At 36.4% G+C, this 21,303-nt stretch overlaps 1 protein-coding gene across 3 annotated transcripts in view; it reads right to left on the reverse strand.

Annotated features, from left to right (window-relative positions):
• Window positions 1-594: 594 nt before the first annotated feature.
• The window catches only part of Acj6 (abnormal chemosensory protein 6), a 51,635-nt gene continuing 30,926 nt past the window's right edge, over window positions 595-21,303 (reverse strand). For 2 of the 3 annotated variants that reach the window (XM_071783002.1, XM_071783000.1), the window contains 2 exons: window positions 14,398-14,604; window positions 595-9,989 (listed from right to left, as the gene is read on the reverse strand). In XM_071783002.1, the coding sequence (XP_071639103.1) occupies window positions 9,225-9,989; window positions 14,398-14,604 (972 nt within the window). In that variant the 3' untranslated portion in view covers window positions 595-9,224. The remainder of the gene's footprint in view (window positions 9,990-14,397; window positions 14,605-21,303) is intronic. The other variant, XM_071783001.1, reaches the window with a different exon arrangement.

Consider the following 21,303-nt stretch of genomic DNA (forward strand, 5'->3'; position numbering starts at 1 on the left):
TGTTTCTTGTAATAGGGCATTGTAGAACAACTATAATGCACATATAGTTTTACTACGCGATAAATCATTAGGGCAGTAAGGATTACAAATTCGAGAAAGACGATTTTTAATCATTTTAATTTTTTTATTCGAAGGCGCAAGGTCTGTAAAAGGAAAAATATTTTAATCAAAATTTTAATAATTTCAAATTTAAAAATTTTAATGGTCAATAATTATACCTGTTAAAAAATGAAGATTTGCATTAAAAAAATTAGTCTATTTTCCACACAAATTTCGGAAAACTTTGTCTGATTTATGATTTAATTTTAAATTAATATTATTTAATATTATAGATATTAAAAAGTTACAGAAAATACAGCTGAGAGTTTTGTCAAATGATAGTAGAATTTATCTAAATTTCCATCGGTCGTCATTTGCTTAGGCTTAAAGTGTGACAGTTTTATGATGCTCAGCGTACAGCAGTTGGATAGTAATTGACAGTTTTATACATAAAATATAAAGGTATCATGCAGATTCTCCTTTTTAGACTTTTTGTTTAGACTTAGTTAGACACTTGGAAAGTGGAAAGTGAAAGGTATACAATAAAATTATCAATAACATCAAGGTTTACTTTATTATACTATGTACTATAATATTTATAATTGAGTAGGTACTTGGAACAAAGTTGGACACAAAGTATGATAAATGAATTATGGCACATGATATGTACAGTATGGAGGAATCTTTCTCTTTCCCCTTATCGTACATTGCGCGCAATTTGGTACGTTTAAGAAGCATAACATATGCTTACGAATTAATACAAATCTGTGGAAAAATGTTGCTATATGTTTATGACATGTAGAACGTGTTTCTTGTTTCATCTTGGTAATATTATAATGCTGGGCGAAATAATGCGGGTGTTATTGGTTAAAACGAATTATTGATACGCGCTTTAAAATGAAAAGCTTCCGTTGTTTGAAACATAATATGAAACGTAACGAGGGTGTGTACTTACGTGATTTATGCTACATTTTAGAAGCGAATACAATTTAACTAATAAACTAATAACTACGTAATTTACAAATAGATTTACAATTCGTACAATTTGTCGATTATGTACAGAGCCTCGAAGGTGCCTACGAATATAAGAGCTAGCATAAGCGTCAAGCAAATAAGAAGAATGTAACATCAAACAGCTTGCTCTATGGGATAATATGATTCATTTATACATAAAACGTAGCCTCGAAACATTGTTCCAAGTTGCACGCAACATATTTACATAGAAATTTCTACAATGTCAGACAATTAAAGTATCTAGTATCTTTTATGATATGTCTTTATTATATTATTATATCGGTTCGCGATAGTTACAGTCTTACTCATAAATAGCGTTTCACTTTTACACTAATCGCGCATTTAATTACAATTTATAGAGATTAATAAGAATTTAATTCGCTGTGAAATTATGATTATGATTTGTCGATTGTTATTACACACATATAGATTCATATTCTGACACATCTGGAATTATTATGGGACACGTTGAATGTGTTGTACGTAGACATAGTGTAAACATAAATATGTAGTGTTATTTCTATTATACAAACGACGATTCGCGATCGTTTCAGATTTTTACCAGTCTGTAAATGCATAGATAAGCGTTGGTGGACGCTCGATAAAGAGTGTAGAACGAAGATAGATGTAGAACGAAAGCGATTCTCCTTATAATGGAAGATAGATATGCTCTACTTCTTTCTTACATTATCGTATCGATGCTATTTAAAATAGTTTTTAAAGAGAGAGTTGCGTTTGTTCTATGTTATAAATATTTACGCGTAAAGTATCTTAACAAACCGAATAACGAGGAATCGACGCGATGTCGTCCGAGAAAACGGCATGGTGTGGCTAATTTTTTAAGTTATCGGAGCGTTAGATTGCATTGGATATCAACTTTGACAATTCCGAATCAAATGATGAGTAAAATTTGCTAACGACATCGCGTTTCTCTCTATGTAGAATTTAGCTACCTAAGCTGGCCACGTGAACACCTATGAGTAAGACTTTTAAATTTAACAATTCATTTTGGCTTTTTTTCCCCATCCCCCCTTCAATTTATATGTATAAACATTTAATCTATATTTACTGATAATAATTATTTATATTAATTATTTAATTTTCATATTTCTTTATACAAATATGCTTCCGTCATAACGTTTTGACGTTAATACTTTTCGGTTGAAATCGTGCCGCGCGAGTATCTGGGGCGATGGTTGATGATCCGCGCAATCGCCATAAAAATGAATAAATTATAAACACGCGTACATAAGAGTCTTTACTGTTTACGCGTATATACCATGCGACGGTACAACGCGATCATTTTTTCGCCATGAGATCGTCTGATTAGATAATTCGTGTTACGGGTAATTCGTAAGAATAAATCGGAAACATTTTGTGGGTTGCAGTGATTGATGTTGTGTCAATTTTGTTCTGACCTATTTTCGTGAATATCCGTTTACTTGACGTACGTAAAATATTGGGTATTTTATCTTTCGTGTTGGACTGCAGGAATCTCTTAGAACGCCATAGCTTTGACTTTTACATTCGCGCTCGATTTATGTAAATTATTTTGTAAATCCATCGATCACAATGCTTTCGGAAATTAAACTTGTGGTAAAAGAAGTAAGAACCGTATATCTCTCTATGAGACAAAAATATAAATTTCTCAATGACGCATCACAATCGATTAGCTGCAGTGAGTTGCAGTGGGAGCGCTTAATAGCTGTTTTCTAAATAATATTATAGCCAGATGTATTTTATACCTTTACGTGCAACATTTTCTACCACTCGAGATCGTATATGTTTGAAAAGATTAGAGACGAGTAATGTTTCTTTTTTAAACAATTAGCGCTCTTCAAAAGACCGGTACATTAAAGAATTCATTAAGAATATCTAATTATATATTTTTCTTACGAAATCTGCACACGTTAACACAAATCCGAAATAATAATCTTCCCGTTAAAAGATCCTTCAAACTACGATTTGATATAGAAATATATTACGGAGACGCGCAAATCTGCGCAAGTCGATATTGCGACGTAGTTTCCTGACATCGCGTGTGCCTAATCGTATCATTTGGCAAGACTCTTAAGTTCAGCTTTATGACGATAACAATTGATAAAACACATTATGATATGACTCGTTACCCTGTATTAAATATGTATATTTGCGCTATACTTGCGCCCGAGGAGACTTTCTATTCCGTTTTACAGTCTTACTCATAAATAGCCTATTTTGTTAAAACTGAGATATCTTACGCAATAGAAAATCATAATCATTCAACATCATTCAGGATGTTTCGTACATTTTTGTTTATCAAGTATCTCGTAATGTATCTTTTAATTAAAAATACTAAATATTAATTAACATAAACATTGTTCATCGAGATTCCTTTTCATTGAGAGAGAGTAAACGTTTGCTTTTAGAACATTCTCTATTAAACGATAATTACTTATTAGAAACCTGTGCATTGACGAGTTAATGCTCACGTTGCATATGATGACGCACGGATAGAGGCATACTTTTTTATTATTGCAATGTACCAGAGTCATTATCACTTTTTTATATATATATATATATAGAATGTCTTGAAACCACAATTTGTTCTTTTAACTGCTATATATTTTATTTTTTGGCTAATTCGAAAAAAACATTTCTCAAATCTCAAAATAAAATTCTACTTTGAATTAAGAAAAGTAATAAAATTCAGTTTGCGAAATATTATTTCAGTTGCTGGTTTGAAAACTATCGGTTTCTCGATATTCTCGATAAGAAAAAATTGGTTTGAAAGTAACCAAAGAATCATTGGTTATATAAAAAAATATTCGATGGTTCTGGAACATTTCGCGTATAACGTAGCAGTTCATAATTTTTTAAATTTTTCACATCATACAACGATGTCCATTTAAATGATCGAAACTTATCATGACGTATTGTATAAGCGCAACAAATTATAACTCACAACCCGTTAAATATTTTTAGTCATGTAATAAATATGGAAAAAAATATTTATATATATTTTATAGATATAACGATATGGTATGATTAAGTTAAAAAAGAGTAATTAATGACGCTGAGAGTTTGGCAATATACAGGAAGTATATGGAATTAATATCAGGACGTTTCCATATTTATATATCGCAATAATAATAGAATAATTAATTTTACTTAGAATTTATTTATTTCCTGTTTTCGTTTATACATGTCTTACTTCCATTTTCTCATGAAACAATGACCTTGAAGAACGATGATCTTTCTTGATAAAAAATGTCGAAACTTTTTTTACATAGACCGTATTTTTAGAGTAAAAAGTTTTAATGTGTTAATGTCTTCGGAAAATAAAAGATTTTACATACTCTTACACAAATTTGATGTAATAAATGTCGGATGTTTCGTGAAAACTTAACGTGTGTAATAATGCGTGTTAGTATAATATATAATTCTACATACTTCCTGGCGTCTCTCTTATTTGATGTACGTTCGGTCCAAGTGCGTGAAACATATTCTTAATCTAATTCATAGGGTTACGCGAATCATATTTACATAATTTTATTAGTTACGTAACAACAACATTATCAAGAACGTTATTTATAATCGTTGGCTATATTCACGATAGCTTTCGTACAATCGAAAATAAAGGGAAACATAATAAAGAACAGGGGAGATATACAAAGGAACAAGGTTACGAGACAATAAAAGAGATGGCATGTCTTTTATCGAAATACCTATATATACCTAATATTTTAACTCATCAGAGTTTGAGTTTGAGCTAAAGGGGTGCGGTGATTAAAAAACACATACTTAACACAATTGTATCGCTGATGAATTGATACGTTACGCAATTGAATAGTTACGTGTAGGAAAATAATTCTTTTTTTTTCTACGAAAAAAACGGTCGCGATGCAGGGCGGTTCTGAGATTTTCAATGACCGTGGATAAGGGCTGACAAACTCGTTGATATTGCTACGCTGGAGTAGCGCCATACACAAGAAAGAAAACAATAAATAATAAACGTTTCACTAGACTCCTATATTGCACTAGAACTTCTCTCCCACTACCTAGTAAAATGGCAAATAGGCTATTACTCTCCTATAAAATACTTATCCTCTTATATATATGTACAATTTAAAAATTGCTACCGTTTTTTTCACTTTCAACTATTACTAGTATTTTCGTTTGCCTGGATGTATCTTCATCCTCTTTACACAAGATTTATTCTAATGTTGGATACACATGACTATGCGTTTGGCAAATTTTTCCACAATTTTTATACCATATATTTCATTTTATACTATATATTTGTTTGATACAAATACAAATTTTTGAGACTTAAAGACAAAGAAAGTAGCAGATGGATTGTTTTAACAAAGTAAAATTTATCTGAAAGTAAATTAAGAAGTTGTTGAAAAATATAATTTATCTTTATTATCCAGTGTAAAATAACTTTATAATTAGGCCTCCATATCGTTGGTACTATTTGTTAAGAAATATAAAATAGTTGAAACAGATCTAAAAAAGTTAGAAAAAAAAAATCTAATTTTATCGAACAAATCGTACTGTATACGATTTGCTGGAACACAGATTTTATTAAATGATTACGCATCATATATTTTCTTAGAATAAAAATATTGATAAGTGAAGTTTTAAACTAATTAATATTTTACAGAATTCAATGATAATACATTTCAACTTGAAATGAACCCAAATTGAAACCGAACGAGGAGCCGACATTTCGGATACCATTTCATGTCACTTGTGCTTAATTCTCTTCTACCTGCCAAAGTAGAGGGCGAATTTCTACAAGCAACTTTTCGGTTGGTAAACCCTCCTCAACCTGCCATTTGTAGAAAATGGATTTCCAATGTTAGCCTAAATCGAGCAAATTTTTTTCATTTTGATCACAGAGTTTGTGACTTTGAATTACCTTTTAAGTATTTTTCTATTTATAAATAACCAAAAAAAAAACCAGATTTTATGTAATTCTAATATTATATTTAAAAGCGTCGGTCCCCGAGATTGTCCTGTATTTATTTATTAAAGTTAATATATCTCATTTTTTTCAATAAATATACATCATAGAGTTTTTTAAGATTTAAAATAAAAAATATACATATTAAATTTGCGCGCGAGATATAAAAACTTTTTTGACCTATAGGCAAAACTAATGTTCACGAATATGTTGAAATGCGTTTTTAGTTACGTGCAAAGTGAATCATTAACGCGTATATCCAACTTTAGAAAATGTAGTGCAGAAAATTTTAACAATCGCGACTTGCAGCACGACCGTTCCGACTATATCAGAAACAGACCGTGCTTTCTCGTTCGAGAGTCGCTATTGCGTCTTATCTTCCGCGAAGAGGATGTCGATCTCATACTCGAGAACTTCGTTGTCGTTACAGAACAGCGCGATACCGACGGATTCTTTATGTCGGCGAACAGAAAGAGATAGACACGTAGATAGTTAGATATCCATCGATTTCGGATTATCCGTGCATCCGATATTAATCGTACTTTCTTGGGGAAATAAAACCGGAAAAAACTAAACCCTCATCCCGACGCACGCATGTCGCGTGAGCAAACATGCTTTTCCACGGCGCACGCGTGTTGATCCGCACAAAAGTGGAGACCGCAACGTAAGCGCCGGTCGCATCCTTGATATCGGATCAATAAGGAGATTATTATTAATCGTCGAGTCTGAAAGCAGAATATGCACCGAGACTTAAAACAACCCCCTCGTTGTGTCGTTCGCCCTGTTTCTTTTAATTTTTTGTTCTGCCTTCCTTCTTTTTTTTCTCCTTTTTACGAAAATAGTCGGCGCATGACGCATGGCGGATGCGCGGACGATCATAAAAAATACGAACAAAGTATAATTAATTCGTTTACTACGTACTACAGTATTGCTTTAATATGATATGGTACAGTCTTTTCACTGATTGTCCAATATCACTACGTAAAACATTTTTCTTAGCTCTGTTATTTTGTTCCTCTCTCTCTCTCTCATCCTTTCTCTCTCTCTCTCTCTCATTCTATCTTTCTCTTTTTCTTTCTCTCATTATTTCTATCTCTCTCTTTCATTTGCCCCTTCCTCTTTCTTTCTCTAAACTTTACCCCTGATTCTTTCTTACATACGCAACACACATTCATTCGTTCATTCGCGCACTATCGTTCTCTTCACTGTTTACACTGCACTGAGCGTCTTCATTAGGATTAATATCACTTTTTCTTCGGCGCGACGTATCCGCGCGTCGTCTTTATAACAAATACGTACTTTATATTTTTATGTTTCGAGTTGTACTTTTCAAGACGCGTTGGTAATCCTTGCTCTTTGCCGTTCACTTGTCACGACAAGCTCGTCCGTGATAAACGAACGACGAAAAGTCTCTCTCTCTCTCTCTCTCTCTCTCTCTCTCTCTCTCTCTCTCTCTCTTTCTCGCTTTTTCAACCTCGTCGGAATTATCTCCCGATCGTGCCTTCAATGATTATTGCTCAATAAATTATTGCAATGGCGACCTAGTGATTTATGATTGTTTCCGATGTGTTATTTCGCGATATAAATGTTATCGATTTGTGACTACGTAAAATACAATATTATAAGCTCAGAGCTGGAAATTTGTTAAGATCGCAATTGCGATTGATATGACGATCCATTCACATCGAGATTCACATCAATAGACACCATGACGATTTTATTTGGACACTTTAAAATTTCACTCTTATATATCTAATTAAATATTATTATTTTGTACTAGAGACAGTAAGACAGCCAATTTTTACTTTCAACTTTTCTATTTGTTAATTTTTTTATAATGAGAGAAACCAAGAAGATTACATATAAAATTTTTTCTTTAATATTTAGTTAGTTCTTTTGCGTACTGCTTTGAACCAATTAATTATGATATTAAAGCGTAGTAACATACGCTTTAAAAACAGTTTATCTTATTTTGTATTATTAATATTAATACAGTTATACACTTACAAAAAATTATGCGATATTGTAAACAAAAGGTGAATCTTGGTAGAAATTAAACTTTTATTTTCTAGCAAAGAATTATAAAATGCCATTTCTATTGTAAATTTATTTCACATGCATGGATTATAGGATTTCGCATATTTATTTGTGAAATGTGAGAAATGATCGTGAAATCGGCGTCGAACAGCGATTTCAACCGCGGATGCCATACGACGAGGGATCGAAGGGCAAATGGCATCGTAAACTGTTTTATCGCTATCGTTGGTAGCTATCGTGTGTTTGATCTCGTGGTTTTGCGGATTGCAAGTTCGAAGACTCTTCGAACGATCTGGAGAAATACTAGCTGTAGTATTATAATAACACAGATATTCGAGTTGAATTAAATCTTGGTTTAATTGTTTTCATAAAATCGTAATACAAATCCTCCACTTTTTGAAATAATAAGGTGTGTCGTAATGTGCGTTTGAATTTACTTGATTACTATCTCAACATTAGAGTGTAGAGAAGATATATGTTTTTGACGTTTCTCGATTAAGGAAAAGTCAGCTAGAAGTTTCCCAATTAATAGTTAATCTTATAAAAACGGTTCATTTTACATTAGAAATCGTCTTGCAACAACTTCCATTCCGCGTGAAGAAAAACGATAATATCGATGTGATATGGATCGGACCGATTTCGATATGGATTTATATTTACTGCCATCATACCGCGATGATATCCATCGTGAAACATTCGTAAATGCCGTCACCAGCGTTTCATTGCATTGGCTGTATAACGTCACGAGAGGTAATCGTGTTTAGCTGAAGAGGAGAGAGAATCGCGAACCGAAACGGGTCAAGAATAGCTCCCTGCAACCGGTGATTCCAGAATATGCGTTTCAAGCATATTACACACGCGCAGTGATAACAAGCGACTCGTCTTCAGCCTGTGACAGCCTCGTGTACCGATATACGTGTATTCTGCCTGTAGTATCGAGCCATTCGTTTTAGCGGCCGCGAATGACTGTCGCGGATAGATATCCCGGTGACGTTAAGTCCGACGACAATGACTCGGACAATCATCCTCACCGCGGATGTCCATCGGCGCAGTCGGGGGAAGCCCACTTTTAGAGTTTTGGGCAACTTCACGGCCAACCCTGAAACTCAGTCAGAGGTTCGGGTTTCGGCTCGAGACTGGGCAGCTGGTACGGTCAGTTCTGCTGTCACAAGCCACCCTCGGGTCAATGTTGAGCCGCGAACTTCATGCGCTTCTGCTTCTGCCGCTGGTTGCAAAACCAGACTCGCACGACATTTTTCTTTAGGTCGAGCTTCTCCGCGATCGCCGCGATCTTCTCACCGGACGGCCGCGGCTGGACCGCGAAATACGCCTCTAACGAGCGTTTCTCTGGCGCGGCGATGCTCGTACGTTTCCGCTTCTTCTCGCCGGCCGGCAATACCGAGGGCGCGTCCGGGTCCCGTCGCTTGTTCTTCGCCTGGGCCTCCGCTTCCTCCAGCCACGCCTGGAGGATCGGCTTCAGGGCGATCATGTTGTTGTGCGAGAGCGTGAGCGATTCGAAGCGACAGATCGTCGACTGCGAGAGAGCGCCGACACCTGGTAGTTTGAGATTGGCGAGCGCTTTGCCAACATCGGCCTGCGTGACGCCGAGCTTGATGCGCCGTTGCTTGAATCGCTCGGCGAAGGCCTCCAACTCGCGCGGATCGGTATCGGCGTCGGGATGCAGGCCCGCCGCGGCCGCGGCCGCGGCTGCTGCAGCCATCGCCGGATGATGGTGCGCCGGATGCGGCACGCTGCCGCCACCGCTGCCTAGGTTACTGTGATGATGGTGATGACTCATCATACCGTTCATGCCGCCGTAAACGGAGGGACCGTGGATGCCCGCGTGATGCCCCGGTCCGCTACCCGTGCTGTCGGACATTGGCGTCAGTGTCGTCATCGAGTTTGCTGGATCCAGCATGTCGAGGCTTTCCATTCCTGGATGGCTCATCTGGAACACGCGAATTAAACATCTTCAATACGAGCACGCGTTATCGTTTCCTTCGAAGGAGATTTTTTAATGTTTATTATACTGTCGCGAAACATTTTTGGAACGATATGTTGAAAGTTTTAGTAGACAACTAGTTGAATACACTGATGCCGATATCCTTTGATGGAACAATACAAACATTAGGGTTTCGTCATGATAATCACCTGAATCTTAATTAGCTAATAACTATGCAAGAGTAGCCCTTACCAGTAAAATTTAGCATTTAGTACTCCGTCTTTTCTGTCTCTCTTTTAGAACCGAATCAGTCTTTATTTTTCAAATACTTACCCTCGTAACATAGAGCGAGATTTTGTAATGTACTTAAACGCTTCAAGACTTCTCTTTTCTCTCTTATTAATGTTTTTCTTGTGTTATTTTTTAACATGTGATATTATTAATATGATGATTAACAATATATCGATCAATAAAAGGAAATCTACAATTGACTTAAAAGATAATTGTTCGTAAATCTGTTAAACATTAATAATATCTTTTCTAAATTATAAATACTGGAACAAAGATATTCTTGACTATCCATTAACATAAGGTTTTTATTATCGACTGCACTATTTAATTATTAAAATGTGATATTAACAATTAAATGTTAGTATCTAGTAAAAAGGTATCTTGCAGCTAAAAAATTTGAAAAATTCGGTTCATATATGTACTGTTCAAGGAAATACGCAAGGTAAAGTGAAACGTGTAAATACGAAGGTAGACGCTGAAAGGCCGGATGCGTATCGTATCGCCGAGTTTGCGGAAATGCATTTTGATGAAGCACCATCATGGTGTGGGAGAGGCATGAATGAAGGGGATAAAAAGCAAAGTTAGGTCGAGTGCGGAAAGTGTGGAGAGAGTAGGAAATATGTACAAGCTAACACGTATAATTATGCAGCACGTGCCGCGGCCGTCGTCACGAATGCAGAACGCACCTCCAGCATAACTCTTTAGAAATTATTTATGAACTTCTTTCATATTTTTCTTCGCTTAGATTGCTGTTACATATAGGTAGCATGCTGTTAACTCGTTTTCTTAAAGCCAATATCGGATGTTACATCTGTCTGAAACGAAACGGAAAATGGATTGTCACGTGCCAAATGCGATAAATCGCGAATTAAGGACGATTAGATGAGAAAGCTATTTTTCGAAATAATGCTTTGTTTGTTCGGGGAAAAAAGTACGAAGAAGGTATCTTCTATATTTCATCTGTCGTTTCTTATTCCCTTTAAATTTCGTTAACGTTTTTTCTGGGAATGTCCCAATATGCGCCTATTATGATTCTCGTCCAAGTCGCGTTGCGATTAATTTATCCAATTACCTTATCTTAATTGTTAATCTTCTTTAATGCATAATTTATTTATTCCGTCCTCTACATACTTAAGTATGTAAAGTATCACGCACACGCGTATGATCTTGTTTGCACACATGAAATCGTCTGGTCTCACGAGAGTATACTGAATTAACTAGACGCCACGCTTTTGACCGTGGGGACAGGACATGTAATTAGAATTAGTTCACGCGTATATTTCAGATAAAATTGTTCTTCATACACGTACGATAAAGTCATTAAATGATAATTTATATCGCAAATGACAGTGACTATCGATATAGCATGCGATCTCTTATGGATTTTATTTTAAAATGGCTTTATTCTTTTAAAAGGATAGACATAAATGATAAATATCAAAATCTATTCATATAAAATATTTAATTCATATAAAATATTTAAACACATGATGAGATGCGTACGAATTATCTGTTGAATCCACTCTTAATTAATAAGTACATTTATATTTTAATCCCAATCTCTGGTGTTTGCTTATATTCTGCATGAATTATTCTTAGCTTTGAACGCGGAACTGCGTTGTATCGCGTTCGGGTAGTACGTAACGCGGAGTATATAACGCCGAAATCACTATAAAAATCGCTACTAAAAATATCCACGTCGTTCTCAATCCGGCCATTACCTCACGTACATACGTAAGCGCTTACACGACCTCGCCGAGGTTCGTACACGTACACGTACACGCGTAGGCAACACGCGCATCATCTATTCTCATGAGAACGGCAGTATAGTGAGCTAACTGGATGGCACGGTTTCGGTCGGCGGTGGTGCCCTGGGATAGCGCAGTTACATCAGAAATGCAGGGGGGTTGCGCTGCACGGACACTGGCGCGGGCAGCGTGGAAAAGGCAGAAGGTGGAAGCTTCGGGAGCACCGGCAGCAAATATACAAGCGTACGGGGGGAGGGGGAGGGATGAGAGGGGGGTTTTGTCGGGGGTTGTCGGGGGTGGACTTGCCCAGGGGCGTACGAGGTAGGGCCCGAGAGACCTGCGCAATATTTCATCATTACGCTGACACGATGGTAGGGTTAGCCGGCTCCTATGTTTTGCTCTTTCTCCTTGCTCTATTGCCCACCTCACCCCTAATTTTTCTTTCTTCCCTCCTTGTCCGTGCCGCGTTGTATCCGTTCCGCGTTCCCGATCCGCGCGCACACGCTCACGCGTGCCCGCATAGCTGTTTTTACATCAGCTCGACGCCTGTTTTTGCCTTTCTATTTTTGTCCTTCTTGCTTACTATATATACGCGCACTTAAAACCGAATTATTTCTCGCTTTCTTGTTATTACTTGTCACTCCCCCCTATATATCTACCTCACGTACGCATGTTTTCTTCAAAACGGTGCCAAAATACCGCGCGTGCTTATTAAAACTCAATAATGCTCTTGATCGAGCGTAGTTTGAAAGTGTTTTTATTGTACGAAGCTGCATATCCAATTGAATAGCTATGGGATTTGATTTTCTTGGTCGCTGCTCGGTCACTGAAATTTAGATTATTTGCACGTAACTCTATTACAGAATTTCCGAAATTAGATTACACGTAAAATCATATATCTCACAACGAGACAAATTAATAACGCTGTAACTTATTAAAGCTGAGTATCGGTTTCGATTTTCTTTATAATACATATTTGTAAAGATAATTATATACGTTTATGGAAAATGTACATAATTTTCAAAACATTCGAAAATACAAGATTATTGAGGTAGTTTTAGTTCAATTTGTTAGAATTACGTTAGAATTCGAGGAATAGCATCGAAAAATGAAGTCAGAGAATTGGATTTATTGTCTGAAACGTATGACTTAAACAATGTCGCACAAATGGCGCGATAGATGATCAAATTAAAATACAATGTTCTAAATAATGTGTATCTAAGTGGAGTCGAGGAAAATCAGAGGAGGTGATTTATGACGATAAAATCATGTACGCAAATCCCGCAGAAAGCCGGCACGCGAGAAGTTGAACAAAACCCATATTGAACCCTCGCCGCAGATCCCGTGGACCCTTAGAATTCATTGCGTTCTATTAAGGAGGGAAGGGGGCATTACAAGCAGTCACGACACGGAGATAATATACAAGCAACACGCCCCTACATTTGAGAAGATCATTCCGGATCGATGCGCATTGGTTACTCGGTGGCACCCGTCGTTCTCTCCCGTCGCGTCGTGCTCTTCTCATCAGCATCAGATTGCTCAGATTAGCATAAGGCACACGAGGCAACAAATTGAAACGCAATTCGCACACGAAATTATACCTATATATATCGTATCCATCTCTAAACGACATAATCACGCCGCGACTGCTGTTATCGCACGATTATAAACGACGGTTGTAAATATAATGCGGCTTATTAACCATTAAAACGCAGGAAATTAAAATCGTTGTCTGCATTGTTCGCGATATTAACAAATAAACTGCGTAAATTGAATTTTTCAATCTGCCGATTAAATATGAATTCAAAATTAATTGCTGCGCGTAATTAATTATTGGCAACGATTTTAACTGACCGTTGGATTCGTTGCATTTTATGGATGTACCGTTCCCGGTTTGTGTATGGGGGAGTTACGAAACGGCAGCAGCGGCCTTTCAGCTTTTATCACGATAATTATTCCGCGCGAACAATATTATACTATTCTTTTTTTATTATCAACGATATCGTTGAATTTCTCAATGTAGTTACGATATCTAATACCAGATATAAGAAAATAGAAATACAAAATGCGTAAATTATTCGACCTGATATGCAGTTAAATATAGTCGCGACATTCGCGTATTTTGTATAATATTTAAACGGCTTTAGATCGCGCGATTAATATTTTTGTTTTTCCATTTTTTTTCTTTGCAAAAGAAAGAGAGACTTCTCCCTTTCAATGAGAGTCTTATCGATTCGTAAAGTGTGCATCTATGTAGTTTATTGACATACCGTTGTATAAGATAACGTTCACTTTGTAGGATTGTAGTGTCATTGTATTGTAGGATGCAATATGTACGATAGAGAGAGAATAATATATCAAAAATGCAGACTCACAAGGAGGTGTGATTGTACCTGATGATGTGGCCGGTTATTCGGGTGGGGGGTAGGCATGTGTGCTCCGTGATGATACACAGATACGGGATCGTGCTTTAGCGGCATCGGCGTCCCGGCGTTGTGCTTCCCCAAATCTGCTGCCAAAGCTTCCGCTCTTGAAAGTAAGCCATCTTGCAGACCGCTATTCAAGCCACTGAATAAATCACCCTGAAACACAAAGTGCATAATATATCATCGATTAAAGCATTAAATAACGTTTTGTTAAACAACTCGAACTCAAACAACTCGAATAGTATATCTATTATAAATTATAACATACATTACGATCTAATTGCAACATGCATCTACCTAATTTTTGCCATTCATATGTTTGCCACACACACAGTTACTTTTAATTTACAACATTTAAAACAAAATTTGCTGTAATTAATATTGCATTAATTTTTGAACAATTTTAATTATTGAATATTAATGCGATTTTTCTAGTAATTAAAAACCATTATCCAATATTACCAGCGATACTATTGACTTGTAAATTATAACTGCGCGCAAAGAAAGACAGATTAAAACATTATAATTGGCAAATGTAAACTAATTCACTTTATACGATTATAATGCAGATGATTAGTTATTGGACAGCCTATTATTTATTATATAAATTCTTATTGAATTTAATCCGTTTGACGTTGTCTGGGCAACAGTGAGTTTGTATACTGGACAGCAACATGGCTGTGCGATCGATATCCCAAAAATAGTTTTGTTATCCGAGATGTTCGCGTTTTGCGAGTTTTTTAAGTTCAGGCAAACAAATTCTCTATTATTTAGCTTGAATTTTAAAGTTTTCTCAGGACTTTCTATTATTTCATTATGCAAATTTAATTATTATTTTAAATTAAGCAAATAAATAAAATTCTTTTTGTTATTGCGCATTAATACTTATTAATTTGAGTCAAACAGACATATGATATATTGTAAATGTATGCTGCAAAGAGATATTTATTATTTAAAAATAATAGCTTATCTGGAATAATAGCTCAACATGTATTTAAGTGCATGTATTCAAAATTTTGAAAAATTATTTAAAATGATAAAAAACTGCAGAAATTACTATAGAATGCACATGATATTGCGTTATATATAAACTTTACATTGGAATATTAAATTACTTTTCCTCGAGAAGACGAGTTTATCCGAACGGCAACTTGCGAATGCGCAGCCTCGTAAAAGGTTACAAGTTTCGTCAAAACATCTACTCGTCGTGTGAACTACGAACATGTTGCCGCAAGGAAAAAGTATCTTTAACTCGGTAAGGAAACGTTTCGGATTCCACGTTTATATAACCCTTCTAAGTCTTAAGATGAATAGAATAAGAATTCTAAAGTTTGGCCATCTTTTACGGAATTATTCCGTGTATGACAGAAAAATAATAACAAGAAATAATTTTTTATGCGGATCAATCTACATTTGAAAACTGAAAGCAATTCCCATAATTAACGCGGGATGTTCGATACTAAAGATTATAGATTATGTTTACACATATATAGTATTTTTTAGTTATATATCAAAACAACAGATATGTATATAATTGGAAAAACGGGGATATTTGCACGGATTAATGGCATTAGATTACGATCCCCCCCGAGCCCGGTAACGTCATTGTATTAGCGCGTGTACACATGCCCTATGATGTTCGGTAATCAAATTCATCCGTTACACTGGAATCGATCCGAAGGATGGATACTTGACCGAGTCCCCCTCGGGACGGTGGACAGAATATATCCGTCAGTATCGCGCAGCGGTGGCGAAACTGGACGAGCCGGGGGGAGGATCATCCCGATTCCCTTTCGCGTGTTTGGAGATCCGGTCCCCCTCGGCGAAGTCAACATTTAATGGTAACGAAAATAGCTTAAACTACGCTACGGCGAAATTTATGAGCAGCGCAGAACGGAGTAACAAGGGGGGTGTGATTTCATTTCATGGCGCGTTATGTGTGAAGGGGGTTGAATTCAAAATTCCCTTTTTACAACCTGCTGAAGGAAGAATTTCGTGAATGCATAATCTCATGCGTATTCTGTATTAATTTCTCAGACACATTAATGTTTCTCGATCGATATACATTATATGTAATTTTTTAATTTTTAATTAAATTATTTAATTTTCTTTCTTCTATCGTTTTTTTTTCGAGAAAGAAAAATCATACAAGTTTTATTCACTTGTAACAATATTATTCTAAACTTGATAGGGCATCACGATGGATTCTGCTGACGTAAATTTGTATTGATGCAAACTAATTTAAATTTATGTAACTTAATATCGATTACTGTATACACATCGACTTTGTGACTGCAGCTAATTTGTTTCCACCTATACACTTTGTTATTGATTAAAGCAACTCTTTTAGGAGGATATCTTAATGAAAGCTATACATTGCATTCATAGCCTTATATCACTTAGACTTGCCTGTACACCGTGGTGAGATCGATATTATATGGGACATTCCGCATCAACTACATCTGTCACTTGCGACATGTTACTATGTTCGATCTACGTTCAAAGAATTCACAGTAAGTCGTATGTAACTTGTAACATGCCTTTGAAGCCATTTCAACAAAGATATTTTTTAAACCTACGTTTGAACAAGATTTGCATCTTTTTACGTTGATATGAAGTTAAGCCGATTTTCAATCGCAAAATTATACAATTATGGTACTACATAATAACATTTTATGATATAACAAGTTATTAAACATAATATATAATGACACAATTCTTAGCGTAAAGATTTTTTATAATAGTAAAAGGTGCAATTATAATGATGTTAATATTTAAACAATATCAATATATATTACTAAATATTATCTATCTTCTCATCATTGTCTCAATGATTTTACGTGTATAACAATTGTATAACACGTGTATAATTACAATGCATAATTTAAACTATTTCTGTTGTTTAGTGGGTTTTTCTTCTATTAAGTAATAATATTAAGTATAATTATTGGTTTTCTATTCGTATGAAGATGCGCTACCTGTTATTTGATATTATTGTTGTGTGAATCGTTAATCGGCTAAACTAATTCCCAAATATGAACGAATGAGTTTGCTGGATTCTCTATTTAATATGTTGAATAATTTATTATCATGAACGTACGTAAAAATTGTTACTTAATACGTAGAAACTTAAAATCTGTTATCGACCCTTTCTACGTATTAAGTAACAATTTTTAAAGATTCTTTTCGATAATAGAAGTATTGAATATTAAAAAATATGTATGTACGAAATCCACGATATCCACGTTTTCCGGTTAAAATCCCTTACGATAAAATAACGAATTTCAGTGTCGCGCAATATGTTTATCTAACAATGACTGATTAGCAATGACTTAATGCGAATGCATATTAGCCATCTGTACAATCACAATTGATAAATTGCGGCATGTCAAAAATAATTTCAAATAACCAGGTTCGAATGTTCATACATACAATCTAAAATTATGATTATACATATACATATAAAATGTACATTGTTTCTTCTGCTATTTAACGTTATATCTTATGCGGTTGCTATATGAAGTGTAGTGGTGTCTCTAAAAGTTTTATTATTCTCTTCAACAACCCTTTATTTTCCGTAACCCCCCAAGCCTGCCCCTGTCCAGATTAATCCGAAAGAGTTATCAAAATATCGTTAGCTTGGTTGAGGCAGGTAAAGCTAAAAGTGATTCACTGCCCACTTATTTCATTACGACCTGTAATGTCCGCATTGCCCGATCAATGTTTCATGCGGAAACCACTGGCGTGTTCCAGCGCTTCGATTATTTATGAACTCCTCGTGTCTTCGTCGAGTACGGCGTACCTACAGGCTGTCTCTAGGTTGCTGAACTGCCGTCACTCTTTTTAATTCCGAAATTTCCCTCTCGCCGTCTTGTCATTCGTTGTATTTTCCGTAACGAAATGCGGAGCAGCATTCCGCCAGAGTTGACAATCAACATGTTAGTGAGAGGAGAGATACGAAATGAAAAATGTACGATATGTCCTGTTTGTTACACAGATATACCTATATAAATTATTCGAACTTTGTACACAAAACAAAATGAAAAGAAAAATTTTTAATAGAAAGCAGATGTTAATTAAGTTTTGTCTGTACCACGCGATGATAAAAAGCTCTAAAGATTACTGAAATTCGTTTTGAACTTGATTTGTAAAAGAATGAAGAAAAATACTAATTTTACAAAATAAATTTGATAAAGCACTTTGCTATATTTAAATGTGCAAAAGTACGGTTGAAACAATTTTGCGTGGAGATATTAATGTGTGTGAGACATAATAACTTCCTGTAGAAAGTTGTGTGTTCACAATGACGACGTTTTTCATACGGACATGCTGCTTAATCGAAACATTAGCAGGGCAATGAATCACGGTTCACGGCTAAGGGGCAGGACGCGATGGACCCTCTTTTAACGTAACACTTGAACAGTGGTCACTCGATCTTCATGCGTGCGCACATATACGTGTATATACAAGAGTGCAACGGTCGAAATTGCCAGAGTTGGGGAAGAAGATTCTAAAGTATCTTCCACATTATTATTCTTTTTTTATTTGTATTATCAACGAATCCAGTCTTTTTTGCATTCACATTTCGTCACCTGAATTAATCGAAATTAATTAAAGTGCCGAGCCTTTATCTAGGATCATTAATTAGAGAGCTAAATATTATCATAGCACACATGCTATTAGTGTTGATTGTCGTGATGATAAAAAGAAACAAATGTCCCTCCCCGCCGTCGTTCTTTTTTATATATGTATACAATGCTTTACGCTTAAAAAGGATTATGAAATTATGCGCGCGCGTTGTTAAGTTACCACAATACATTTATATATTATAACATAAAACATTTGTATATTGTGAATGAAGCTTAATGGTACGTGCCACCGAGGATACAGATTGCTCTTATTAGCCACATAGTTAACACTTCCTGCTGTTGTTTAGCAAAGTTTCTTCCCCTTTACGCGATTCTCTACGTCGGCGTCGTCGCGGTTAATAGAGTAATTTTTCGATGCGGCCGACCCCACGCGGTCGAGATACGTCTTCTGGAAGTAAGGTATTATGAGGATTAGGCAATTACAATTGAATTATCAGACCCTTCAGGTTCTCTCCACGTAATTTATCCGAAAAGCGACGGTAGGTCTGATTAAGTGGCTAACATATAACTGATAACAAGACCGTGTATAACGCAGGATTGTATTAGTAGCTTGGGATTAGGATTTAGGGAAAGCGATCCGAAAGAAGAAGCGCAGGACAAATGGTATTAATTTCTCACCTCGGTTCACGTTTTCCCGAGAATTATAATGTTTGTATTATAATTCTTCTTGATGACTGATATTATTTTTAAGAAATATTTATTATATAATTAATGATGTTTTGATTGTATGTACAGCAGGTTACCGATATCAAATACGTATTACTAGATATTTTGTTTTATTAATGTTCATATTATGTTAACTACTACAAAGAGGGTTTAAGATTGTCGCGTTAAATTTCAGGATATAATCCGAGCGTGTTCTTTTTCCGAGCAATCCTCGATGTAAAAGCGTTAGCAAAATAAGCCGATTATATCGCGGCGTAGTCTCTGCATAATTGATTCGTATCAGATGCGCATAATCGTTTGTCTATCAAGGCTCACTGTTCCTTGGAAAATCGTATTCCCAGAAAACCAATTCCCTTAATCCACTTCGTTCGGGAAGCAGACGAATGCAAAATTAGATGTGCCCCGGACACATCAATATGGTACATAAACCTCCGAACGTGTGCACAAAATCAATTAGCAATTAAAGCTCAGTCGTGTCTGAGCCAAGCGGTTAGTCAGAGAGCCGTCCGCGAGAGAGATTCGATCGATAAATGCCGCCAAGTAGCGCATCCGTCGCGTCAATAAGATACGAATAGCACGGCATCAATACTAAAAGGGGCGCATCAGCGGCGAATGAAAAAATAAAATAAAATCTCGTCACGCGGCGTGCGGTTCAATTACGTATCGTCCGTATATACGAAATTGATTAGCGATCAGCTCGCGGTTACTATACGGATCCGAATGCGGAGTGCGGAGAGAGAGAGCGCGCCACGGACCCCGTCGGCTATCGGATATCGCAAATTGGGACAATTACGTTATTTCCGTCCGATAACCTACATCACGGAGTAGTCTGATGCATGAATAAGTAAATTCTTCCAGAAAATCTGACGTCTGACACGAAAACGGGGAGACTGTTCAAATTATCACTTGCATGGCGGAGTACCTACTGTCTAGAGTAAAGAACATTATTCGTGGGCTTCTCGCGCTGTGGGTCCATCAAATTCAGTTTCATTCGTAGCGCAGACGCGACTCGACCCCGCGGCCGCCGCCGCCGCCGCCTCCGCCACCACCACCGCCGCCACCGTCACCGTCACCGTCACCGTCACCGTCGTTGCGCCGCCGCCGGAGCGGGTATCATCGATTTATAATAGCGCTGTTACGCTCCGCTCCCTTAACGACATTAATATTAAGCGTTGCTATTGTCGCTAATACTATCATATTAACGTCTTTTTATGTCCGTGGCGCCGAAGCGCGCCGACGACGCTGCGACTTGCGTCTGCATCTCGTCCCTGGTATTATTTGTTGTTAAATCTGCATTATCGATTTCCATTTCCGTTGCGTTCGGTCATTCTGTTGCGGTTCCATCGTATTATCGTCGCGTATTGTTTTGGTATCATCCAATATTGTTACATATGTATCTAACACGCGCCATCTCCCTGCGTGTCATCTTTATCGATAAAATGTTCTCCACAAATTTACGTGATCGCATGTCTTCCGTAAATCGGTTATCCATTATCATGCAAATGTACGAAAAACACAATACACTGATAGTACGAATACG

The sequence above is a fragment of the Temnothorax longispinosus genome, chromosome 7 (genome assembly GCF_030848805.1).
Source record: "Temnothorax longispinosus isolate EJ_2023e chromosome 7, Tlon_JGU_v1, whole genome shotgun sequence".
NCBI classification, from domain to species: domain Eukaryota; kingdom Metazoa; phylum Arthropoda; class Insecta; order Hymenoptera; family Formicidae; genus Temnothorax; species Temnothorax longispinosus.